Below are 27,832 nucleotides of genomic sequence, written 5' to 3' on the forward strand. Positions count from 1 at the left end.
TAACGCTCCTTATCTGCTTTTCTCGGCCTTTGTCCTAACAATGGGTCTTGTTGTAGACTCGAACGTTGACATTCAAATATGTTTACCATGGAGCAATTTCCCGAAACTCATCCAAGGTTTCAATGTGCTTGTTTTTATTGAATATTCTTTTATGAAATCTTGGCAAAGTATTGTTTACCCTTAAGAGTGTATTACAATCCCTTGAGTGATCCTTCATGTTAAGCCTTCCACAATGATTTTATCCCCTCATAAAGTGATGTTAGGGTATTGAAAACTAGGGCTTTTCAATATCCCTTACTCTATTCTAGGGCTTGATTTTTCCATAAGTAGATCTCTCTAGACCCCATCACCTAAGATCAAGCACTTGCCTTTCCACATTGGTGGTCATACTATAAAATTCCCTTAAATTTTTCTCCCTCTCCTCAAATTTTCAACCCTTCAAGGCAAGTCGCGAGGTTAAGGCTAGGGCCAAATTCAACTAGGGCAAGTGTATTTTGCTTTTGGAAGGGTTTTACATGTGGTTTGTAACTCATTGCCTCAAAATCACCCCCTATCCACAATGAATTCTTCCATTCAAAGCTGACATCACAAGCCCTAGGCAATTTTTCCCTTGCGTCAACCCTACTTTAGCCCTAGGGTCAACTAGGGGCTTTTTGAAGGCTTGTTGTCCAAAAAATTGATCATATTCATTTCGCCAAACGTTTTCTTGGCCTTGTGTACCTTGGTAAGCTTATTTTTTTTTTTTAACCACGTGGTGAATCGGTAACTGCAAGTGCTAATCTATGGGAGACCCAGGATCAATCCTCGTAGTTGCCACTATAACACCAAGAGTACATCCAACTACCTGCAAGTCGATATACTAAGATCCTATGATTTTAGCAAAGCGAGACTCTCGTGCCGCCAAGGCGCCGGGGGGGGGGAATCTGCTCTCGAGCCGCCACCACAGCAGGTCATGTACTCAATGAGATTTGAACCATGGTCTCTTCAGCTTTGCCCAAGTAGACTTACCGTTAAACCACACAGAGCTTATTATCATTGCTTATTCACTAAACCCTAGGTCACTTGTGCCTTAGATAAGTCTTTGGAGGGCACACTATGCCTTGTCCTTGTTAAAATTTGGCAGCTCAGGGATGAATTTCTTCTAGAAGAAATCATATCTTTCAGTTATATTTGAACCACCTACAATAAAATTTCATTTCTGACAATTCTAATATGATTTTCCAAAAATAGTAAGTCACATCTCAATTTCAAAGTGACTTTCCAAAACTAGAAATTCTTGTCTAAATGATCAAGGATGATCTCGACATATGGAATCCACTTTAAAATCAAATCAATCATGATTATACAAGTCAATAATTAATATTTTTATCCTTACTAGTATTATTATTATTATGATACTATTATTTATAAAATAGTCTAAAGTCATTCACCTTTAATGGATTAATAAAAATGAAATCTCTCATGGAATAAGTAAATTAAATTAAGAATCTCTTACTTGGCAAATAGAATCTCTCTCTTGGAATAAAATAGTAACTCCACACTTAAGAGAATGTAACTCTCCCTCACTAATTCAATGTATGGCAAAAGTGTAACTCCTCATTAAATGCACTTATAACTCCCTCATACAATTCGATTTGTAACTCTCACCAAATATTTTCTTATGTCTAAGTGTAACTCTCTCTCTTCCTAATTTGAATTGTAACTTCTCAAGACAAGTGTAACTCTCTCTCTTCCTAATTCGAATTGTAACTTCTAAAGACAAGTGTAACTCTCTCTCTATTCTTGGGATGAGTTACACTTCTCCTCAAGTAATTCCTCCCTCGTGGAATTCAATTCTCCTATTATAGGCTCAAGGCATGAATTCATTTTGTAACTCTTCTCCTTTCTCATCTATTTAAGCAAGAGCAAGTGAGAGTCGAGTGTAGCATGTTCATTGTGAAGAAGGAGAACAAGTGTTGAGTGTGTGCAAGAGAAATATGAGAGCTAATGAAGAGCAAGAGCAAGGGAAGAGCTAGAGCAAAGGAAGAGCTAGAGCAAGTGTGAAGGACACGATCTGATCAAGAGAAGGAGGAGATCTTCAAGCAAAGAGCAAGGGCACTTCAACTGCAAGTTGATCAGACATTGGTGACTTTATTCATTCTCATTCTCTCTTTCTCTCTATACTCTGTCAAACAATTGAAGAAATCCAATAGAAGAAGAATAATTTGGGTTTTGCCCTAGTCATTGGACCTGTTGACCACTACGTGTCAACTACCCATAGCAATACACCTCCTTTTCTTCGCAAAAGGGATAGCGCTTGATTGACGTGTTCGTGCCATTCGACAGTCATCGTCGACCTGATCATGTTATGTTGTAAACCCAGTCTGCATATGTGAATTGTAAATAATCTTAGCAGAGTTGAGTCATGTATGTAAATTGCCTAGGTGGACCTAATTTTCTAGTGATAATCTACGTTCCAAAAGGTTTTTTGTCTCACCGATCCATGATCGGCAAAGTTTTCCTTCAGCCTAACCCCAAAGCCGGAATAAATTTTGTCATTAGAATCTTAGAGGAATCCTAGTGTGTTAACCTGCTAGATTATAGTTGTGTCGCAGAACTAGGTGGTCCATGAGGGTCTATGTCAAATGGGTTCTCCCCCTTGAGATGTAAAATTGTAAAAGTCATGATGTAATGTGTCTTGAGGGTTAGAAAATGTTTTAATCCCCTCATAAGTCTCAAGTCCTAGGTCCTAGGTGATTTTTCCAAAGGCTAAGTTCGAGGATCCATTTAAAAATAAATTAAAAATTAAAAATTGAAAAGATAAAAAAGTTAAAAAAGGAATATATAAAAAAAAATATATATATATATATATATATAATAAATAAACAATAATAAAAATAAATAAATAAATAATAAAATAAAATAAAAACTTAAAAATAATAATAATAATATTTTTGAGTAAATAAATGCAGAATTGCATTAAAAAATTCGACGGATGAGATTAAAAGATATCTTGATCCTCATCAACGGTCGAGATCATTTTGACGTGGATCACTCGAACTAGCTGTTGGGAATTTTTCCTTTAAATAGGGTGCTAGGGGTCATTTGAGATCAGATTTGATCTAAGAGTCTGGTGCTAAAGAAAGCTCTCTTGTAGTAATTTTTTGTGCAATAAAGAAGACTTTGGGGTTAAAAATCTTGCTGGTGTTACTCTTCTGAAAGTGCTGTAAGATGATTTATGTTTCTGTATAATTTTATTTTCAGCCATTGATTTTAGCTTGATGAAGATTGATCTAGGCACAGGTATCTTGTCTGATCTCTGGGGTTTGAATGATAGTGTAGATCCTGAAATATAGTGGCAGGTATCTCCATTTGATCTAGATTTCACTATTGTTTTCTCCCTCTATGTTAATGGTTGATTTTAAGCTGTGCAGGAAATCTTTTTTTTAGATTACCGGGTGTTAGGGAAGTTCTCGGCTGAACCAGCCAACTCCCGGATTGTGTTTTCTGAAAGAGCCCAGCTAGTTTTAATCCCGGGCTTATCATCTAAATTTTTTTATGAATGCATGCAGGGTTTTCTGAAGTATCTCACATTAAAATTAAATTCTGATAATATTACTGTGATTATTGATAAATCTGGCTGTTTAAGAGCCAAAAGTTGTAAATGTTGTTTAGCTGATCTAGGGTTTTAATTTTGTTTTATGCACATATCATTTTTGGGTTTTCGGTTCTTTGTCATTGCAGTTTGCAGGTACAGGCTTTGAGAAATTTTCAGGGTTTTATCAGGCAAATTTGGAGCAGGGAATTTCAAATATTGATTTTGTGGAGAGCTTCAGTGGTTTTTCTGGGCAATCTGTTTACTGTTGCCTGGAGTCTTCAAAATTTTTTTGGGAAAAAATTCAAAATTTGGTCCTTGGACCTGCACTTCTCCATTCACCGCTGTCCAAACCCTCACTCCCACGCAGCTTTTTCTTCTCCATTCTCCACGCAGTCGTTTTTTATGTTTTTTTTGCTGCCCATCTGCTCCCAAATGTTACCCACGCCTTTCACATCCAAGTCTGCAATACGATTTCATCAACCGCAGCTCCGTCACGTTGCAGTCATTACATCCAACCATTCCAGAAATAGGACTGCCATTACCAAAAACTGCAACGCGTCCATCACGCAACATCTCCCTTGGCATTCTGTCCACCTTCAGCAATCGATTTCTTTTGTCCTTCAAACGTTCTTCACGCAGTTACATTCACTTGGCTCCCCTGCTACTCCATTTGCAGTGGCTCATAACTGCGTTCATTCTTATTCACGCTACCATTACCTCACTCTTTCCATGCATACCTGCACACAACTTTCAGCTGGCCGTCGAAGCTCCATTCTTCATCATCGGATCTGCACTGCAAGCATTTGAAACTCTTCTGCCTGCGTCCGTCCAGCCTCAACCATACGCGTGGTCCAACATTCCCATCTGCAAAGCTCTCCGTCCGCCGTCGAAAGCACTCCGCCGTCACCAAACTGTAAAAGACAGTAAGAACGCGTTTCTTGTATATACGGGCTAGGTCTTATTTCATGCGTTGGATGTATAGGTATAATAGTTAGGTTAGCATAGTTAGATTATGTTAATTTTTTTTTAGATTTCTAATCTTGGGATAGTCTTTAGATATTATTCTGTTTCATTTTAAATTTAAAAAATAAAAATAAAAAATTTCATAAAATTTCTTTAGGCTTTAGTTAGGGTTTTAGCTTTGTATTTTGTTTAATTTTTTTTAGATTTAAAGCTTTAGTTTTAAATTTAGATTTAGTTTTTGTTTACTTTAGTTTTAGTTTGAATTTTAATTTCAAGTTTTATTTTAAAATATAATCATAAAATTCATAAAAATTATAAAGCTTTTAAAATCATAAAAAGTTCCAGATTTTAATTTTATAGTTTAGTTTAAGTTTTATTTTTTTTATAAATCATAAAAAACATAAAAATTTAAAAAAATCATAAAAAATATAAAATATAAAAAGACATAAAAAGTTTCTTTTTTTAGTTTAGAGTTTGGATTTTAGATTTAGTTAGTTGTTTGATTTAAATAAATAAAAAATAAAAATGTTTCTTTTAGTTTAGTTTTATTTAGATTTTTTGATTCAAAGTTTCATTTAGTCTTTAATTTTCTTTGAAAAATATAAAAAATATTTTTTGAAAATTTTTTGCCAGTTTGAGTCTTGGCTCAGGAATTTGTTATGTTTTATCTTTTCTGCTGAGGCTAAAATTTTGACGTGGGAATTAATGTTTATCATTTTTAACATGCTTAAATGTTCATTCGAAGATTAACTATATGAATGTAATCTCTGGCTAGCATCTTACGTGATTGTTTAAAGCACTTTATCTTTCGAAATTTTAATTGCTAGAGTATCTTTAAGCCATTAAGCATTTAATGATTATCTCGCATGTGGTAAAAGTTAATCTTTGTTGTTTGAGGGTAAAACGATTGTTAATGAGTTCATATCTTTGTAGCATTTGATAAATAATCGTTTAATCAGGGACTGGTCCATTATCTTCTAAATCAATTAAGTGCTTGTTCCCTCTCGTGTCTCCCAACCCAACCGGTCCTCAGTTGGTCATTCATTTTCCCATAGGGTCTACCCCCCTTAGCCGTGGGAGACAGGCTTAAACGGAGAGATCGGGGATCAGGGTGACAGCCCCCAGTCTGAGTGTTGTCGTGACAATCCGTGCGACAACATTTTTTGGCGCCGTTGCCGGGGATACTTTATTCTCAGTGTTTCAACGACTTTTCATCATTCATCGTTCATCTTTCTATCATTCGTTTGAGCCAGCAACACCAACATTTTTTGGCGCCGTTGCCGGGGACAGAGTTTTTCTGTCCCTAGCGTTTCAGTGACATTCATCTTCTCATTTCTCATCATTTTTTCATCTTTCTCATCTCTCATTTGAGCTGGCAGATTCAACATTTTTTGGCATCATTTGGATCTTTTCATCGCCTTATCTTTCGTCATATCAGCAACTTCTCTTCAATTCGTTTCTTGTTTGGGTGGCGACTCCATTTCATTTATTTTTCCCAGACAAGAAGCCTCCCTCATATCTGCTTGTTGGTTGCTTTTTTGGATCCTAGAATCAGATTCATTGTTCAAGTGGCGACTCCACTTCTTTCATCTATTGATTTTCTTGAGCAGAGATCTCGTTCTATCATCCATTTGACCCCTTATTATTCATCATGGATTATTCGTTTAAACCATGTCATTTTACTAATGAGCCCCATGATATTCCGGAAGTGGCCATTTCTAAATTACCTTTGTTTTCAAGTGGTGATTCAGTTGCTGTTAAAAGACATCTAGGCTTGTTTACTCATATAATGATCATATATTGTAGACCCCCTCAGTATAATCATGAAGATGTCAAAATGCGTCTTTTTGTCTTTTCTTTAGAGGGTGATGCTTTGAATTGGTTTAACAATTGTCCTGAGGATTCTTTCACTTCTTTACAAGACATTGTCAATGCTTTTAAAGATAGATATGGTAATCCAGATAGCTCGCCTTGTGCCCCTAAAATTGTGCAACAGAATGAAAGTAATCTTATGAAAGGTTCAGCTGTTGATGAAAGATTTCAAAACAATTCTTCATATCAAAATGTGCCATCCACCTGTGGAAAAGCAGGGACAAATTGTAAAAACAGTGTTGACAATGAAAAGGAAGATCAGAAGCAAATTATACAAGAACTAATGTTGCTGGTAAAAAATATGGAGATCAATCAAACTAATTATGCCAATGATGTGAGAACTTTATGCACCCACCTAGAAAAACGTAATAGGGAGATGGAGATCATGCAAAATCAGCATACTAAGGAAATTGAGGCCATGAAGACTAATCATGACACAGAAATTAGTTTTATGCAAAGCAAGTTATCAGGCTTAGAGGAAAATATGACGACCATGAAAGCTAATCATGATAGGGAAATTAATTCTATGCAAAACAAGTTATTAACTATGGATGAAGAAATGACTATCATGACATTCGATCATAATAATCAGTTAGCTACCATGCAAGCAAATCATAAGGAAGAGATAAACTCTATGCAGCATTGCTTGATGACCATAAAGGAAAAAGACGATAAAGTAATAAAAGATATGGAAGCTAATCAGATATGTCTTCAGAAAAAGTTATTGACCATGGAAGAAGATCATGCCAAAGAAATCAGTGCTATGAAAGTTGAACACTCTAGCCAGATAAATGCCATTACAATACAGGTACATAAATTTCAACAACGGATTAAGGATGAAAGAAACCAGGGAATGACAATAGATCAGGAGCCTCCTTATTTGTTACAGCAAGCTCCATCATATTATGAGGTCCTTTGTTCCATTGAAAAGTGGATAATTGAAGATGACCTGGATAAGAGGGAAATTAATAATCAGGTTGATGCTCACACGGTTAATCCACTAGTCATTGAAGATCAAGTTATGACTCATGACACCTGTGAGATTGGTCCATCAGCTTTGACAGGGCAGATGCAGGATGAAGAAAGACATGTCACGCATATCTTACATACTTCATCTGATAGCTTTGAAGCAAAAAGTTTCACGTCATCAATAATACAGCCTACCAGGAAGAAAAGGCGCAAGTGGAAGAAAATGAGAAGAAGATTTGATGCATCAGACGGCCGCGAGCAACTTGATTTTCGGATAGGAAAAAGTCCTACTATCTGTAGAATTGGACATGGCACATCCGACAAGCAGCCGACAAATTTCCCTAAAAGCAGGCAAATGCTCAGTATACACTATATTGAACACATCTGATGCCATGGGGCATCCTTTGTATTGTATTTCTAACCCTACTCCTTGTCATTTCAACATTTCATTTCTGTTTTAGGATTAGATTTACTTTTCCGGATAGTTAATAAATGAAGAGCTTATATCTTTTCTATGCTTAATGTTATATAATGATTTTTGGATGGACGCTACTTATGTTTTATTGTGTATTGCGTGGATGCAGATTCTGGATTCTCACATTCCTGCAGTGCAACAACGTGTCCCCAAATGGAACCAGATGTTGACCACTACGTGTCAACTACCCATAGCAGTACACCCCCTTTTCTTCGCAAAAGGGATAGCGATTGATTGACGTGTTTGTGCCATTCGACAGTCATCGTCGACCTGATCATGTTATGTTGTAAACCCAGTCTGCATATGTGAATTGTAAATAATCTTAGCAGAGTTGAGTCATGTATGTAAATTGCCTAGGTGGACCTAATTTTCTAGTGATAATCTACGTTCCGAAAGGTTTTTTGTCTCACCGATCCATGATCGGCAGAGTTTTCCTTCAGCCTAACCCCAAAGCCGGAATGAATTTTGTCATTAGAATCTTAGAGGAATCCTAGTGTGTTAATCTGCTAGATTATAGTTGTGTCGCAGAACTAGGTGGTCCATGAGGGTCTATGTCAAATGGGTTTTCCCCCTTGAGATGTAAAATTGTAAAGTCATGATGTAATGTGTCTTGAGGGTTAGAAAATGTTTTAATCCCCTCATAAGTCTCAAGTCCTAGGTCCTAGGTGATTTTTCCAAAGGCTAAGTTCGAGGATCCATTTAAAAATAAATTAAAAATTAAAAATTGAAAAGATAAAAAAGTTAAAAAAGGAATATATAAAAAAAAAATATATATATATATATAATAAATAATAAAAATAAATAAATAAAATAAATAATAAAATAAAATAAAAACTTAAAAATAATAAAATAATAATATTTTTGAGTAAATAAATGCAGAATTTCAATTTTTTAATGCATTAAAAAATTCGACGGATGAGATTAAGAGATATCTTGATCCTCATCAACGGTCGAGATCATTTTGACGTGGATCACTCAAACTAGCTGTTGGGAATTTTTCCTTTAAATAGGGTGCTAGGGGTCATTTGAGATCAGATTTGATCTGAGAGTCTGGTGCTAAAGAAAGCTCTCTTGTAGTCATTTTTTGTGCAATAAAGAAGACTTTGGGGTTAAAAATCTTGCTGGTGTTACTCTTCTGAAAGTGCTGTAAGATGATTTATGTTTCTGTATAATTTTATTTTCAGCCATTGATTTTAGCTTGATGAAGATTGATCTAGGCACAGGTATCTTGTCTGATCTCTGGGGTTTGAATGATAGTGTAGATCCTGAAATATAGTGGCAGGTATCTCCATTTGATCTAGATTTCACTATTGTTTTCTCCCTCTATGTTAATGGTTGATTTTAAGCTGTGCAGGAAATCTTTTTTTTAGATTACCGGGCGTTAGGGGAAGTTCTCGGCTGAACCAGCCAACTCCCGGATTGTGTTTTCTGAAAGAGCCCAGCTAGTTTTAATCCCGGGCTTATCATCTGAAATTTTTTATGAATGCATGCAGGGTTTTCTGAAGTATCTCACATTAAAATTAAATTCTGATAATATTACTGTAATTATTGATAAATCTGGCTGTTTAACAGCCAAAAGTTGTAAATGTTGTTTAGTTGATCTAGGGTTTTAATTTTGTTTTATGCACATATCATTTTTGGGTTTTCGGTTCTTTGTCATCGCAGTTTGCAGGTACAAGCTTTGAGAAATTTTCAGGGTTTTATCAGGCAAATTTGGAGCAGGGAATTTCAAATATTGATTTTGTGGAGAGCTTCAGTGGTTTTTCTGGGCACTCTGTTTACTGTTGCCTGGTGTCTTCAAAATTTTTTTGGGAAAAAATTCAAAATTTGGTCCTTGGACCTGCACTTCTCCATTCACCGTTGTCCAAACCCTCACTCCCACGCAACTTTTTCTTCTCCATTCTCCACGCAGTCATTTTTCATGTTTTTTTTGCTGCCCATCTGCTCCCAAACGTTACCCACGCCTTTCACATCCAAGTTTGCAATACGATTTCATCAACCGCAGCTCCGTCACGTTGCAGTCATTGCATCCAACCATTCCAAAAATAGGACTGCCATTACCAGAAACTGCAACGCGTCCATCACGCAGCACCTCCCTTGGCGTTCCGTCCACCTTCAGCAATCGATTTCTTTTGTCCTTCAAACGTTCTTCACGCAGTTACATTCGCTTGGCTCCCCTGCTACTCCATTTGCAGTGGCTCATACCTGCGTTCATTCTTATTCACGCTACCATTACCTCACTCTTTCCACGCATACCTGCACACAACTTTCAGCTGGCCGTCGAAGCTCCATTCTTCATCATCGGATCTACACTGCAAGCATTTGAAACTCTTCTGCCTGCGTCCCTCCAGCCTCAACCATACGCGTGGTCCAACATTCCCATCTGCAAAGCTCTCCGTCCGCCGTCGAAAGCACTCCGCTGTCACCAAACTGTAAAAGACAGTAAGAACGTGTTTCTTGTATATACAGGCCAGGTCTTATTTCATGTGTTGGATGTATAGGTATAATAGTTAGGTTAGCATAGTTAGATTATGTTAATTTTTTAGATTTCTAATCTTGGGATAGTCTTTAGATATTATTCTGTCTCATTTTAAATTTTAAAAAAAAATAAAAAATTTCATAAAATTTCTTTACGCTTTAGTTAGGGTTTTAGCTTTGTATTTTGTTTAATTTTTTTTTAGATTTAAAGCTTTAGTTTTAAATTTAGATTTAGTTTTTGTTTACTTTAGTTTTAGTTTGAATTTTAATTTCAAGTTTTATTTTAAAATATAATCATAAAATTCATAAAAATTATAAAGCTTTTAAAATCATAAAAAGTTCCAGATTTTAATTTTATAGTTTAGTTTAAGTTTTATTTTTTTTTATAAATCATAAAAAACATAAAAATTAAAAAAAAATCATAAAAAATATAAAATATAAAAAGACATAAAAAGTTTCTTTTTTTAGTTTAGAGTTTGGATTTTAGATTTAGTTAGTTGTTTGATTTAAATAAATAAAAAATAAAAATGTTTCTTTTAGTTTAGTTTTATTTAGATTTTTTGATTCAAAGTTTCATTTAGTCTTTAATTTTCTTTGAAAAATATAAAAAATATTTTTTGAAAATTTTTTGCCAATTTGAGTCTAAGCTCAGGAATTTGTTATGTTTTATCTTTTCTGCTAAGGCTAAAATTTTGACGTGGGAATTAATGTTTATCATTTTTAACATGCTTAAATGTTCATTCGAAGATTAACTATATGAATGTAATCTCTGGCTAGCATCTTACGTGATTGTTGAAAGCACTTTATCTTTCGAAGTTTTAATTGCTAGAGTATCTTTAAGCCATTAAGCATTTAATGATTATCTCGCATGTGGTAAAAGTTAATCTTTGTTGTTTGAGGGTAAAACAATTGTTAATGAGTTCATATCTTTGCAGCATTTGATAAATAATCGTTTAATCAGGCACTGGTCCATTATCTTCTAAATCAATTAAGTGCTTGTTCCCCCTCGTGTCTCCCAACCCAACTGGTCCTTAGTTGGTCATTCATTTTCCCATAGGGTCTACCCCCCTTAGCCGTGGGAGACAGGCTTCAACGGAGAGATCGGGGATCATGGTGGCAGCCCCCGGTCTGAGTGTTGTCGTGACAATCCGTGCGACAACAGGACCAAAAATCCCAGTGTCTCGTATTTGTGCTTGGCTATCTTCATATGATCCTTAAGTTTATGTTCTATCTACAATTGTTGATCTAAAAAGTTGTGAAGAAAAAATGTGCATTCTAAGTAATTGTAACAGCATAGTACATTCAACTTTCTGCAAAGTACATTCAATTCCATTCAGTTTTCTGCAAAGTACGTTCAATTTTTTGCAAATAAATTCAATTTTCTGCATAGAACTTTCAGATATTAACAGTCCTTAAGTTGAGTGCCTTTCATTGGCTTATCCTTGTCACCTCAAAGCCTTAGTCATATAATATCCATTAGGTGATCTACATAGGGAAGTCTCCCTTGTGAAAATCCACTAAAGAGTAGGAGGTGGTGGTTGTGGTGACAATGGGCCTCCACCTCATAGTGTTGTCCCTTGGTCTAGTTCTTGTCTTGTGAGACCTCTCACAAGACTTGCTAGATTTTGAGGCAACAGGGCCAAAATGTTGCCAACATGTTTCGGCAATGTTTTCAAATCAAGAAATGCCACACATGTGTTTTAATGACGTTTCGACAACATTTCAACATTTTTGGGTGTTTCCAATATAGGTACGTCAAGTTGGGGATCATTTGCTGCAACATAGATCAGGAACAATGTCTTGGTTCCACCTAAACTCCCCCTTGTGGGGTTTGTTGCCGCCTAAATCCACACTTGGGATTATCGTCGAAAAAGTCTCTAACTCCACTTGGTGTGGCCTTGGGGGCAAGTTGCAAGTTGGGGTTGTCACCCATTTCCCAACTCCTCCATCTAGGCTAATTCTTAGTCTCCTAAATAAGCCAAAGGGGGTACTCCCTGTTGAATTATGTAACTAGGTTCAATCTTCATAATGACATGTGTAATCATGATTTTATGTAATTGATGTAAAGAAGAAAAATAAAATTATTTTCTAATGCTCGAGTCATGGGTTTCATGCTCAAGGAATTTTATTTTTAGATAAAGCTCCCATTGTGAGCTAATAGGTTTGCTCATCAAGTCATAAAGTCTAGTAAGTCGATGACATGTATTGAAGGCCCATTTGGGCATGTTACATATTGTAAAAAGAAAAATTGTTTGATTCATTAACCCTCCAAGACCTTGTCACAAGCACTCCTTCAAGTCAGCCCTCAAAAGAAGATGGAGATCATTCTACAAGAGCTTGTCGGCCACTCAATGGCACAAGTCAACTTATTTTCAATAGGTAGATCACTATATAGAGAGAGGACTCGGCCTCACTTATGGCACCATTCGATCAAGCATCTAAAATACATCAAGAAGCGCGAAAATCACAAGAAAAGCAGTCTCATAGCCAGCGAAGAGAAAGGCAAGAAAAGCGCAGAGATTTAGCATTTTTTTTTGGGTAATTTTTCCTCAAACATGTGACAAAGATAGGGTTTTTGCAGTAGGGTTATATCAGTCCCTAAAGAAACCAACAAGGAGGTCACCAACCATCATTCTTGCTAGCCGAAATCACCAAAAGAAGACTCCAAGTCAAGCGAAGAAGGAAAGCATCTCAAATCTACTTCAAGTTAGCTCACACGTGCGAATTGCAAAGGTACAGGTAGGCCGAGAGTTGCAGGATTGTGGAAGAGGGATGAAATTTCAGAGTAGTAGTGCTAGAAATCAGTTTGACTTGTGTTGACTTGGGCAAGAAGGAGAAGCAATGAAAAAGGGTCTTGTGACTTGGTCTTGGAAAGGTTGGTAAGCCAAGGGTCTTGGTCTTGGAATTCATCACTCGAATTAGTTTGGGTTTTCCTCTCAAGTTGGAGAGGTTTTTCCCTAGATGATAGCCTACATTTTTGTGTCCCTTGTCTCATGCTTATTTTATGATTTGGTAGTTGTTTGACGATAGAAAAACATTAAATATAATCAAGAGAAAGAAAGAAGCTTATAAAAGACTAAAGAAAATTGCATCACAAGTAGTTATCATTCAAGAGAAATCACCTCATCCCTATGCCCTAGATTTCTCAACATGGTATCAGATCTAAGGTAACAAATCAAGGAAGGGCAGTGTAATAAGGGAGAATCAGGTACTCAAAGACCAAAGTTCTAGAAAGGCATCAAGAGCATCAAAGAATCAAGAAGATCCTCTCATCTCCAAGAAGACAAGGGCTACATCATCATCTAGAAGAAAAGTTGCAAAACCCTAGATCGATCAAAGAAGAAGTCTACACTAGAAGCATTCTTGGGATCCTCGCTCAAGATCAAGGAAAGAGACCACAAAGACCCTACCTCTACTCAAGTTGAAGAGATCTACAAATAAAAGCAACTTGAAGTCTACTCATCCAAGAGAAGCAAGACCAAGGACGTTGTCATCATCATTAAAGGATTCAAGGTGATCTCCCTCTCTTTGGAGCCAAGGATCACTCTTGAAGAAAAACATCTTCAACAAGAAGAAGTTTTCAATTTCCTATATCATCATCAAATTCAAGAAGGCTGCAGGTTGAAGGAGCATCTTCTCAAGTAAGTATATTTATGTCTTCATCTGAATTTGTCAAAATGTCTTTTTGCAAGGAAAGCAACAAGTTGGTTGGGGCTTCAAATTTTCTTGCATGGAAGAAAATGACAAATCTAAATCTCATAGAAAATGAGGTCATGGAACATGTTAAGGGCTCAATCACCAAACCTCCAAAATAAGATGCTCAAGCACTTGCAAGATATATGAAAGGGGAAGTGAGGGCTCAAAGGATTCTCATAGAGTCCATCAAGGATCCCCTCATTCCATATGTATCTAAACTTGAAACTTCAAAAGAAATATATGACAAACTGGTAGAGTTGTTTTCCATAAGCACTGCAAGTGAAGTAATCTCGTTAAGACAAGAACTCTACAATCTAAGGATATCAAAAGAAGAAGGAATAGCCTCATACTTTATGAGGATATCTGAAATAAGGGACCAACTTCAAGATCTGGGAGAAATAATGTCTGACAAAGAAATGACTACCGTAGTACTAAATGCACTACCAGAAGAATGGGGTAACTTTACATCAAGCATTTATGGGAAGAAGGAAGCTACTCCATTCAAGGATCTATGGTCACTATGCAAGAATGAAGAAACCAAGATGAAGTCAAAAAACAATGTAGGATCAAATGAGCAAAATCAAGCATATGCTACAATGACAAAAAGAAAAGGAAAATTTGGAAAATTTGGTCCTCAGAAAAAGAAGAAGAATATGGCTAAGGTTCAATGCTATGGATGTCAAGAATATGGGCATTACAAGAGAGATTGTCCTAAGCTCAAGAAGGACAATAACAAAAGGGGAAGAGAAGAAGCCCATATCATCGAAGAAGTGGAGGAAGCTAAAAAGAAGAAATCCAAGAAAGAGGAAGTAAAATATCTCTACTATGATTGAGATAGTCTTCCTCACCTAGTTATTTTCCAGTTTCTATTTTCAAGTTGTTCTGTTGTATAGCTATAGGAAGTACTAAGAAGCATGATAGGATGCATCATAGAAGCATACGAATGAAAGCAAGAGCTCGTGACATTATCTTAGAAGAAATATGAAAGCTGAAATAGAAGTCTATGGAAAAAGAAAGTAGTACTTATGGGAAAAAGAAAGTCATCTAGTATAGAGCTCATTATACATCATTCAAAAGGAGCATTTGCAAGATGAGGATGATCAAGATCCTCTATTGGAATCGTCACTAGAAGGTTCACCTTTTAGAAGAAGCAAGTGTCTCGTCGGGAATTCCAACATGTATGGGATTCATAAGAAGTGTAGTGGGTCAAAGGATTGAAGTTCTTTCAGTGTCGGGAATCACAGTAGATAATTGGCAGGAGAAATCTCGATTACTCAGCAGCAGTCAAAGGGCGCCTCCACGCAGAAATCACGCAAAGCCTCCACGCAAAAAATCACGCAAAGCCTCCACGCAAAACTCACACAGGGACTGCGCAGTGGGCTGGGAACCAAAATCAATGTGAGAAAATTCTCAGTTATCTTCTCTAAGTGGATTGTTGTTTTTCTAGGGCATCTAAATTGTATTCAGATATGTACTACCAATAATAAGAATCCTCGGATCTGCTGCACTGGTTTTCCCACATTGGGTTTTTGCGGGCATGATTGTCCAAAAACAAGTGTGTCAATGTGATTGTTCATATGCTGATGTTTCTCTTGCCTTTTAATTTTCAGTTCCTAATTTGTGAAGTCTGCAACTGAATTTATTTGGGTATTTACTGAAGCTTCGATGAATAACTTACTATAAATAAGTAGGAGAAATAAATCAATTATTGCAGCAAATTTTCACATTTTCCTTCTTCGCTGCTCTTGGAGACTCTTCTTTCGTCCTTCAACAACCCTAAATCTGACCTTCTACCTTCGCTAATTTCAAAGAGAAGTCTTGACATTGTAATGGAGTGGACAGCCTCTATGTATAGAGGATTGTCCCTCCTTTTAGGCCGACTAGAAGACTACACGCTGACTTGACAATTATAATTCGAATTGCTTCTTTTGTAGGTGTCGTTGCATGGAGGAGACTTGTTGACTTTGCTTGGAGGTATTCTCTTGACTCTAATACATAAACGTACATGGTGTAACATGCCCTTAAGGTCTTCAACATTTTCTTTTGACTCCTCGACTCACCTATAGATTGGCAACAAAATCTTTGAGGCTCGATCACATAAAGTTTGCGGCTCATATTTTTCTTCTGGTTCGAAGTATTGGTTCATTGACCTTCTTCCAACGCTCACATTGGTTCATTGGCAATATTTTGGAATTGGGCCATCGTTCGTCAATAGACTTACGTAGCTCACATTACAACCCTATGACTCTCTTTCTAGAAGCATCATGACTCTCGCTTGCACTGAACCTGTGGCTCTATTACTTTGCAGTGGCTCATTACAGAAGTTTTGTGGTTCGATACATTTATACTGTGGGTCATATCTCTTCACAGTGAGTCGTATCTCATCACTATGGGTCATATCTCTTTACTGTGAGTCTTATTTCTTCATTGTGGATCGCTGTGTTGCACGGGTACCCGCACCCGAGGGTAGGGTTCTCGAACCCGTCCCGGGTTCCCGAACCCAAGTCCCGGATTCGGGGACGGGTTCTTCTCAGACGCACCCAAACGAACCGGGTTCTTCTCTGAAGAACCGGGTTCTTCTCTGAAGAACCGGGTTCTTCAAAAAAAAAAATTGGGTTCTTAGCCTTTGACGGGTTCTTGGGTTCTTCGGGTGCTTGGGTTCTTGGGTTCTTCGGGTTCTTCGGGTTCTTCGGGTGCTTGGGTTCTTGGGTTCTTCGGGTTCTTCGGGTTCTTCAGGTTGGGTTCTTGGGTTCTTCGGGTTCTTTGGGTTCTTCATTAAAAAATTAATGGGTTCTTCAATATGGCTTCACTATGTCATGTTTCATGATAATATGGGTGTCCTCTAGGGTTGTTGGATTCATTCCAAATTAATACTTCTTGTGACAATCAATTTAGGATCATTTTGTTGGTGGGGAAGGCATGATATTTGTTGTATAGGACAACTCAGACTGAAATTGAATTCCTTCCATTTTTGGATTTGTTGTCATTTGAGGCAAACTTTTGTTGACTCATTTTCACTATTTGTCCTGCTAGTTTCTTGATTACAGCACAGCGCTCATGTGGTCTGCCATGCTCAAGCACATGCTGCAATATAACAAGACACAAGAAAGACCAAGACATTGACCAGATTAAGAAAATACTTGTAAAAGTTTGAACAATTCCAAATTCTAACTTCTGTGTACTAAGAATATTGAAAGCAGGTCTAAACAAGACAGCTATCAAAAATAAACAGGGTATGTGTTTAAAATAGCCTGTCTGTGGATGGTTTATCATCGTATCTGAATAAGCCCAACTAATTTCCTTCTTTTTACGTATACCACATATCAATAAATTTGAAACCTGCTCCAGTTCTCTTTCTCTAAAAAATCTTTGCATAACTTGGAAACCTTGCTCCAGTTCTTTTTCTTCAACAAACATAACAAGGTTGACAAAGTGGAATCCACAGTACAATTTCTATAAAAAGGTGAGCAAGAAATTTCCATAAAAAGCTAAGTAAGAAATTTCAATATGATTATTATATTCCACATTTCTAGGTGAAAACCACGTATTAGTTTTAACATCGGCATTTCAATGCAAAAATTTACTACTACAATACATTTTCAATAAAAGGCGATGAAGTTGAAGGTGCCCTAAAGAATTGACTTGGGTTGCACAATATTGCAGCTCAATTTGCTTGTTCTCTGTCATCAGTCAAATGAAGTGGCAATGCACTTCCACGTGTTTGTTACAATCATGAAACATAGGGTTCTTTGCCAATTAAGTACACCATGATTGTCATAGTGGAGTGTTGTAGAATCAGCTTGTGATATTTGCAGATCAACAATTATCTCCTCACAAGCTACACTAATTGTCGCTCTATACCCTCATTCAATGGAGGGAAAAGACATTGCATGCGGCCTTTGACTCAGCCATGAAACTGCACCTGTACCAACCATAAAACTATATACCATGAAGGGGATTTCCTGTCATCCTTCTATTATATGAATCTTTCTACTATAGAAAAGCATGCATGCTTCTAGAGTCTATGAGATTATGACATTTTTATTATTTTTCCCTTGAGTTTGTGTCATGGAATCATGGATCAGAGTCAAAATCTCAAGGTTTTTTGCATTTTTGGAATCAAAGCTGCCTCCAATTGAGGAATTTGCTACTCGTCTTACCAGGTGCGGTCAGATTGTCATAATCGTCAAGGATTTAGGCCAGAATCGAGGAAGCAATGTCACTTGGGATACCAGCTAAGGAGAACTCTAAAATTTCACAAAGATAACCATTATTTCCTGTGTTGCACGGGTACCATTTCAAAGTCAATGTTGAATGTTCAATGTGCATGTTTAAATGATTATCATTAAAGTTTTCTTGTTTAAAGTTGAAAAAATATACAAATTCAAATTTCATATATATTATTAATTATAAATTTATAATTTATAAAATTTAATTATTAAAATTTAATATTATTATATTACCCGACGAACCCACGCACCCTGTTTCCAAAAATGCCGTCCCCGTCCCCGTCCCCGCACCCACGTTTCCTGGCAACAGAGGATCGTATCTCTTCACAGTGAGTCGTATCTCATCGTAATGGGTCATATCTCTTTACTATGAGTCGTATATCTTCACAGTCAGTCGTATCTCATTGTTGTGGGTCATATCTCTTCACAATGAGTCGTATCTTATCGTTGTGGGTCATATCTCTTCAATGTAAGTCTTATCTCATCATTGTGGATTGTATCTCATTGCCATGGTTTGTATCTCATTGTTGTGGGTCATATCTCTTCACTGTGAGTCATATCTCACTGTTGTGGGTTGTATCTTATTACTATGGTTTGTATCTCATCTCTATAGTATCGTGATGTCTTGCAATATCATTATGATAACCTTAATATGAGACAATAAGTTTATATAATGGTGAAACAATATTCTATGCGACTATGGCTAGAACATATTTGATGGTTACTTAGAAATACAGTGTTGTCTTGGATATGGCAGTAAAACTTGATAGATCTGTAACATTGTTTATATAACATGGCATAAGGTTATTTGCCAGAATACAGTGAAGGAAGCAACCCTAATACATCTAACCAGTTAGGATTTTGCTAACATGCCTTAATCAATGTCTTTGCTCTTATATGAAGGTATTGAGATTTATGATGACAGTTATGATGACAATGCTCTTATTAATGACCATAATCCTAATGGATGACATGGTTGTAACTCCAATGGACAATGGTAGTGCCCTTGATAACAGTGGCATTCGATATGGCATGACAGTGACATTTATTATGACTTGGCAGTGGCTTAATGTAACAGTAATCTTGTTCTTATATTCATATGCTACAGTGACCTGACTCCATGATGATAGTGACCTTGCTTATGATACAGTGATGGTAGTGTTGCTATGACAGTATGACAGTGATGTCAATGTCTCTATGATAGATATGGCAGATATGATATTGTGATATGATAGCAACTCTCTTGGATTTGTTTTGTTCAGTTCACAAACAAAGTTGTGAACTAACTCAGGTTGGTCCTAGGAGGCCTTATATGTTGGATGATGATGTCTCATGATTATTGTACTTTGTATCTCAGTTGAACAAGTGATGAATATCTAGTAGAAGAAGAATTTGGATTGGTTTTCCCCTTCGTGGGGTTTTTCCCTGCTCTCTGACAAAAATCTCAGTGTCCTCTTTGTGCATGCCTTTTTTGTTGTTGTTCCTTTATGTTTTACTGCAATGTTGATGTTATTGTTCTTTCTACATAATTGCTAATAATGTTAAGATGTTATGGGGTGAATGTGATATTTAAATTATGAAGAAGTTTAAAAATGCAATTATCTATAGCAAAGAACAATGTAGCCCTAAAAATTAACAAGATGAGTTAAACCAATTTACAATTCACCATTAGACAGATAAATCATGACATATGCTTCAAAATAAATGCATTCACAAATACAAAATCATCACATGTGGTTCAACATAAAAAATAACTTTGCAAGTACATCACATATCATTCATAACCAACATATATGACAGCACCAAAGCAACATAAGGATATGATCAATTGAGAGACCACTCCCAATAATCCAACTAGATGCTTTGCTAGAAAAAGTGCTTCGAAATGAAACGGATTGAAAGCAAAGTACTTGAAATAAAGTTGCTTGAGCAAAATGCGTTGAGATTATAAACCAACTTATAAAATCAAAAGCAATGATATCAAGTACACAATGTGAAATGTAAAGTGTGATGAATTGCTTCTTGGTTGATTTGAAAAGCAATGAAAGAATTTGCAATTTGCCAAAGTTGTGATGAAGATGCCTTGTATAAACAAATAATGCTTTTAAGAAAAAGGAACAAGAGCAACTTATGCAAATAAGAAAATGGAATTGCGATGAGGCAAGCTATAATATATTTGATTGCAATAAAATGGAATGCTCAAAACAAATTAAAATAAGTTCACAAGACTCATCCAAGTATTTTGCTTGGGAATTTTGGAGAATATGAATTACAATGCATGGAATGAAAGCAAAAAGAATAAAAATGAAAGTGACTAATGTTAATCTAATCTACTCGGTGTTAAAATGATGAAACAAACAAATCAATCAAACACTGTGGGATGCCAAGGGGAAAGAGTCCCCAAGCTTCCGAAAAAAAAGGTGATTTTTATTAGAGTTATGATCCCTTTATATGATGATGAGGATATGGAGCAAGTCACTTGGAGAGGTTTACAAGTTGTCCCTCTGAAGGGAAAAGGTACTTCTTCCAAGTCTAATTAGTTACAAAAAGGCAAGTTATAACCAACAATCTCTTCTTGGGAGAAACTAAATGAAAATTAGTTATACTTAGGAATCAATTGCTTAGCAATATTGGGAAATTCCAAGGAGGTTAATGTCACAAATACAAAAAAGATTGAACCCTCTCTAAGAGGGATTTCAAATCTGCCCAAAGGACTGGTTACTTTCCTTTCAAATCTGCCCAAAAAGGGAGCTTGAAAGTCTGCTAAAACAATTACAATATATCAGTCCAAAATAGGACAAATCTGCCCACTAAAATGCAGTAGAAATCAGCCCTCTTGAGTAGAGAAATTCTACCAAGCAAAACAAATCCTTTTCTGCCCAATATCAGTCCCAAAATGAGAGAGAGATCAGCCTTAGGAGACACTTGATCACTGCAAAAAGAGGTCAGCAAAAGACAAGGTGAAAGATGCCAAGCTTACTTGGGCATCCGCAAGATTAGTGATCAAACTAAATTAGAAAAAATTGACAAGTTAACTATACTAAAACTTGAATAAAACTCTATCCTATGGCAACCAAGAAATGCTGGTTTAAACCAGCTCTTCTTGGCCAACTTGTGGTTGTTAGGACAGCCACTAAATAGCCTTCATGTAGCTTAGATTTTCAATGAATCCATACATAAGGTGGCCGTATCAAAATATTGATTCGGTGGCGGTTAAACCCCGGGATGCCACAAAAGGACCTTGCTTTAGATCTGCCTTCTTGTTTATCAACAAGATCCAAGTTGTTCCAATGAATACACTATGCCAAAAGGAAAAATAATCAATCCTCAAACCAAACCAAAATTGCTCCAATGACTTGTGCCAGAACAAGAAGAAGAGTGTCTAGGTAGGATAGGATCAGCTCCACCGAAATAGACAAAGGATTAGATAGGGTGGGATCACCTCCACCAAAGCCAATCAAGAAGAAACGGGTATTAAACCCCCAAAGCCTCATCTCAAAAAAACAGAGATATCAAATGCAATTCAACGATGATCAAAATGATTCTAACTCTCTTGTATTTATCGATTTCCTTGTGGGGATTTCTCCTCCTTAATTAATTGAGAGGGGTTCATGACAACCCCTGACTTGGGATTTTTGCCCCAACTATCCCAAAACTTACCCCATGTTACCGAAACATTGGGTAATTGGGGTTTTCCCCTTTATCAAAGACTATAGCCTACGTGGATTAATAAGCTACTTTGTCTCTTAGGGTAATTAATCCATTGGGGACATTACAAAATTACTTTAATTTTCCTAAGTTTATTTTAGCTCGATAAGCCAACATATTAATATGTGATTTTTCCTAAGTTAGACATAGGCTAAGTCACATTAGCAACTTGCTCATACTTGAGCAAGTGTTCTAAGAAGAATGTGGGCAACTTCTGCCCGCCTAGACACAAGGCCTGTGCAAAAGTACCTGCCCGAGCTACAAAAATCACCAAGCAATAACAGCATGAAATAAGGAATGTAGTGAGGGTTATATACAAATGTTAATGGACCAATGGAACAAGTTTATGATGAATTCATTTTGTTGGAAACTGGACAACGATCAATTTAACTATAATAAAGATTGCAAATTAGTTGTACTAGAATATGATTGAAGGAGGAGATACAAGGAATGCAATGAGAATTATGAGGAGCTCACTTCTTTTAAACACCCACCAACAATCAGTTTAATTGTAATAAAGATGGCAAATTGGTTATACTAGAATAAGATTAAAGTACAGAGCTTAACCAAACTTAATTTCATTGACTAACTGTGAACATAGTAACAAGACTTGCTTGACGCCCAAAAGGCATTGAATCCAATGGTGTAAAGTGAAGAATTTCATTAATGGGAAAGGTTCAATTACGGTGAGGGCCTAGCCTTGAAGCCATGGGGGCACCTTAAGGTAGTGTCTGAACATGTGGTTGCACCAAAAGAGACTATATTAAAGGTTTCGTGACTCGTGCACACATAAATGGATCAAAGCCCACCCCCATGTCCTTCTTTGCAAAAACCCCATATAGGGTGCTTGTTCTAGACAGCCCAAATATCACTAACCACTCCCAACAAACCATCACCAATTGCCTCCATCATTCACTGCTACATGGGAGAACGCCAACGCCTAGATTGTAGGGGCAACATGAAGGACATTAAAGCCCATCATCTCACACAACAGATGCATTCAATGAAGGTAGTTGCAACACACAAATTTAATTATAGCCTAGTTAAGGAGCCTCGCTTCGCGACGATGGAGGAGATCATGGTTCGTCAAAGAGACACCACCCAAAATCAAGCTTACTGGATAACTTTCCACTACATCACCCAATCTCTTTGTTTCTTTCTGCAACCATGTCTGATTTTCTTTAAGTTTCAATTCATAGAATATCCTTCCCCTTCTGGTCTCCTTAGCTTGAATCTTTACATTAATTCCCATTCTATTTCACCATTCAAATTATCTATCAAAGACACAAGTTGGCAGCACAAAGCATCCCTATTCAATCTCTTGGGGTAGTGGGTTCTGTCTAGCTGGTCACTCTTATGGGCTCCTTTCCATGCGCACTCTATCCCTTACCCCCACCCCTAACTATGTACCGCAACCTTGTTCTTCATGTGGCCACTGCAGAAGCTGAGGCCAACAAGTCTCCTCCCACACAGAAGCACAAGCACATGCAGAAGCCTCTGCAGCACACTAATAGGTGCATACCACTAGGAAAGCAGGAGAGGAAATAGACATTGCAGAAAATGAAGCAAGAGTGGAAAGGAGATTTGTCATGTCCCTTCCTAAATTAATTTGGAACAAGAATAATTATTGCATTTTGGGGCCAATTTTGGAGATAGTGGGGCCCATTTGATTTTATTGGAGATTAGACTAGGGAAAAGTTATTTTTGTTGTGGTTAAATTACACATGGGAGCTACCCACACTAGGGAAAAATGCACTCCCCAGTTCGATTTGCATGGAGGTGGTTAAGTTTTGCATGGAGATGGTTAAGTGAGGGCCCTCAGTGGAGGTAAAATTGGAGGGAAAAGTGTTCCATGAAATCTATATAAGGAAGGTAGTTCTCCTCATTTCATTCATCTTTTAGCATATCGATTTCTCTTTGGTTGCACGAGCTGCTTAGCCGAGCCACTTGTTGTTCAACACAAGTTCTTCAAGTGAAAAGCTCACCTTTTCTTCGGGGGACTTCGAGTGCCACCCTAGGAAGGTTTTTCTTCATTCTTCCATAGGAGGATTCCATTGTGGTTTCCAGCAGTTGCATTCACCTCCAGGTGGTGCGTATTACTGGAGGACGCAGTGAAGAGGAGGCTGAGTTTGCTTGTGGTGTCTTGCAGTGGAGTTTGGTTGGGAGATTTTCCAGATAGGAAGCATAGGAGGTTTGTTGTCACTTTGGATAGTTTGGGAGCTAGAGGAGTGTGCTTCTTTGCAGTGTGACTTTCGCACTTCCTAGGCCAGCGCAGAGGCAACACTTGGTGCACACGTGGGAGGTAGAGTATCAGTGTTTGAGGCTGAACTTTGTCGAGGAGGTTAAGGGAAGTATTTGAGGAGGAGATTGCTTAGAGGAACAAACATTTTCCAGTACTTGACATCATTGTCTCATCACCTGGATTTTGTCACGCTTGCCATTGAGGCAAGCCCAGGTGCATTCATCCATACTATTGTACTTGCTCCATTGATTGATAAAATGGCTCAGTTGGTTCTACTTCTGGAGTTTCTATGAGCATGAACTGTTTGCTAAAAAAATTTGTGATGAGAATTGTTTTTGCTTTATATATCACTGTTTGTTTAAGTTAGGAACATTACAAGATTTCTGCCAGATATAGAGGTGGAAGAAAATATAGGGCAATAGATCCCAGACCTGGGTAATACCGATCAAGAGTCAAGACAAACCCAGTATATGCAAACAGTAAATCTATACTGGCAAATTAAAACTATTAATGGAAAAGTTTTGGTAGAGAGAATTGAAGCACAACAGGGGATTCTCCTGTGCATAGATGCTTTGCAGCTGCAAGCGAACAAGCTGGATCACAAGGTGGCTACTCTTGCCAAGAGACCTAGAATTCCCAAACAGATAATAAGGGGAGGCTGAACCTTCAGTGCAACAGACAGATTCCCCCAGAATAAATGGTGGGGATTTTTATTACTGTTTTAACTTTTTAGAGCGGGCTATACAGCCTACTCATCAACTCTAGTATTAGGCCATTTAGTATATTTTTCCACAATCTTAGACTGTATGACTTACATATCTCTATTATTACATCCAAACTGACAATTTCACCAAAAATAATATTTCTGCGTTACTGGTCTGGTTTCCCCTGTGGCAGACCAGTAGCCACAGGAATGTTGATTTTGATTACGTAATACAAAGGTGTGACTAGCTTCTTAAAAAAACAAGACTTGCTTGATTCACTGAGTTGATATTTTCAACTCCCCGAGTTTTGGTTCAAAACCAAGTTATTGTCAAGTTATCACCAGTTCGTTGATTGATTTAATGTCAAGTTATTGCCAAGTTTGTCGATTGATGGCTGAGTGTATGTTCCCTGACTTTTTAGGAGTTTATGTTCTTAGATTTTATAAAAAACCAAGTTATTGCCATGCAAAGCTATCAAACTTGGACTCAGAGAGAGCAAAGACTAAGACTTGACTCCAACTCGGCCAATAAAGAAATATTTAATAATATATATACATACACAGATCAATGTAAAATTGTAATTATAAACAATTAGACACCAAATATTTAAGTTTGCTAATTTATATTGCATGTGAGAGCGTAAATAGGCAAAATTGCATCAAGAAACATAAACTATAAGATATAAGATAAAATTAAATTTCTGGGACAGAGTACATAAACAATGAAGCTGTAAAGCCGGGTGGGTTAGCTCAAGTGATTGAGTGCTATGAATTACAAAAAGGAGTTAAAAAGGTCAAGTCCCCAGGCTGGCTGTCTCTGTGAATATTGTGGACCTCACTCAATGTCCCCACCAGGTTAGGCTGCCAACATTGCAGCTGGTCAGTTTTCCCTTGGTAACATTCTCAGAATAAAGAGAAGTGCCTGATGAATTTCCACCAGATGTGCATTTCATCAAAAGAAAAAAGAAAAAAAAACTGACTCTAAATGGCCTCTAAAGTCCGATATTAATCAAACTATAAACTATTTGTGTACATGTTTTGTCATGACTCACTTGTAAGTTGCGATTCATGAAGATCAGCAGCATATGCTGAATCCTCGAGAATGTTCTCTGGATCAGCCTTTGCATCTGTCCTACTCCCCTCTTGAGGGGTTGCCCCTGAAGTTCCAACACTCGACTCATGCATCTCTAGCAGGATAAGCAGCTCCAAGTCCAACCTACTAACATCATCTTCTGGAAAAGTTACTTACTGCCTTAGGGTTACTTTTTTTCTTCTTCCTTTGTTCCTTTTTGCCAATTGGGCTCGTGGGTAGGCATTCGACCAGTTTTTGTTTGACTCAGCCAGTCAGACATTGAATCCACAGGGTCAGGCCAAGTCAATCATCAACTTGGACAAGTCAGGTCGGATCAGTCATCGACTCAGCAAGTCAACCCGAATCAATGATCGACTCTGCCTCCGGCCGACTCAACGGCCTGTTTGTAAAAGTTTGGGCCCAAAGCCAGTGAGCCTCAGCCTAATCGAGTTGATTTGGTCGAGTCTGATCACAATATTGCGAAGTTATACTAGAGTTTTTTCGAAAGAAAAAAAGAGAACTCTCCATTTTGGATTTGCTTATTCGTTGTTGAGTGAATTCCTGTTACTCTTTTGTATGTCATTCCATAATGGTGGTGAGTTTTGGTGCAGTATATAAATTCCAACATATCATGATCCTTATGTCAATAATGATCGTGAGTTTTGATGCAGTATATAAATTCCAGCATGTCATGATCCTTATGTCAATAAGTGATCCTTCTGTTAATTGGTGTACACATAAAATCAGAAGGCTTTTAACAAACATAATGGTCCATTGGTTATCCAATGAATAGCTTCCCCCTAAACATAATAGTCCACTGGTTGCCCAACGAATGGCTTCCCCCTCCTCTTTGTGACATGCTGTGGATGTAACTGCTAACGCATCTAAAAATGTCCTCTCCTTCTCTCGGCATTTATCGAGCTATTCTGTCTAGTAAATCTGTATGGTCGTGGATGACTCGGATCAATACTCCGAGCTATTTTTCTAGTAAATTTGCATGCTCGTGGATGAATACCCTAGGAATTCTCGCTAAAAATAATGCGAATTCTGTGGAAAGTGTTGTGTAGGTGTAACTGCTGAAGCATCTAAAATGTCCTCTCTCTCTCTCAGCATTCATCGAGCTATTCTTCTAGTAAATTTGTATGCTCCTGGATGAATACTCTAGGAATTATGACTAAAAATAATGGGAATTGACTCAAATTCACCTCAATGGCTATAGATCTGTGAAAACTGTTTTACAGGTGATCGTCATTATCTGCGGTTTTACAATCTCGCAATGTGCAGCCTATCTTTACAGGGTATAAACTGTAAACCCTAAATTCTAAATTTATGATAACAAAAAATAAGGCTGAGAGAGCAATCGCGGGTTCAATTCCCACAGGCACGCCAACAACTTTACGAGGAAATTAAAAACAGCGTTCTGGGGGTGTCTAGAGAGCTTAATTACCAAACAATGCCATAGGCGCCTTGGCCGATAAGTCGTATCGGAGGAACGTACTTGGAGGAAACCTCGAAGAGGTTCCCGAAGATATTATACTGTACATACCGACCACCATGAGTCAGAATTCCCTGTATGTGACCGTCAGCTGCCGCAGCGCTCGCTTCCATGGCGGTGCCTCCTTCTTCTGCATCCACAAACCGCAAACCCTCTGCTTCTCTTTCCTCCAGAAGCTGCTTCTTCTTCTGCTACTTCGCAGCACCCAGCAGGAACGGGGAGGAATCCAGCACTGCTCTGATCGCAAAAGGGAATTTGAATGGCTTCGACGAATGTTCTTGGTGGCCTTGAAAGGTCGGCGCCTTCATCACAGGTGGGGTAGATCTTCCTGTCAGACACGACATCGAACCCAC

At 37.5% G+C, this 27,832-nt stretch overlaps 1 protein-coding gene across 1 annotated transcript in view; it reads right to left on the reverse strand.

Annotated features, from left to right (window-relative positions):
• The window catches only part of LOC149189114 (mitogen-activated protein kinase 6-like), a 139,478-nt gene extending 111,646 nt beyond the window's left edge, over positions 1 to 27,832 (reverse strand). The window contains exon 1 of the mRNA XM_089411763.1: positions 27,432 to 27,832. Coding sequence (XP_089267889.1) covers positions 27,432 to 27,592 — 161 coding nt within the window. The 5' untranslated portion in view covers positions 27,593 to 27,832. The remainder of the gene's footprint in view (positions 1 to 27,431) is intronic.

The sequence above is a fragment of the Pinus tabuliformis genome, chromosome 3_1 (assembly GCF_031772625.1).
Source record: "Pinus tabuliformis cultivar Carrire ecotype Pingquan chromosome 3_1, CPIR1, whole genome shotgun sequence".
In the NCBI taxonomy this organism is placed as follows: domain Eukaryota; kingdom Viridiplantae; phylum Streptophyta; class Pinopsida; order Pinales; family Pinaceae; genus Pinus; species Pinus tabuliformis.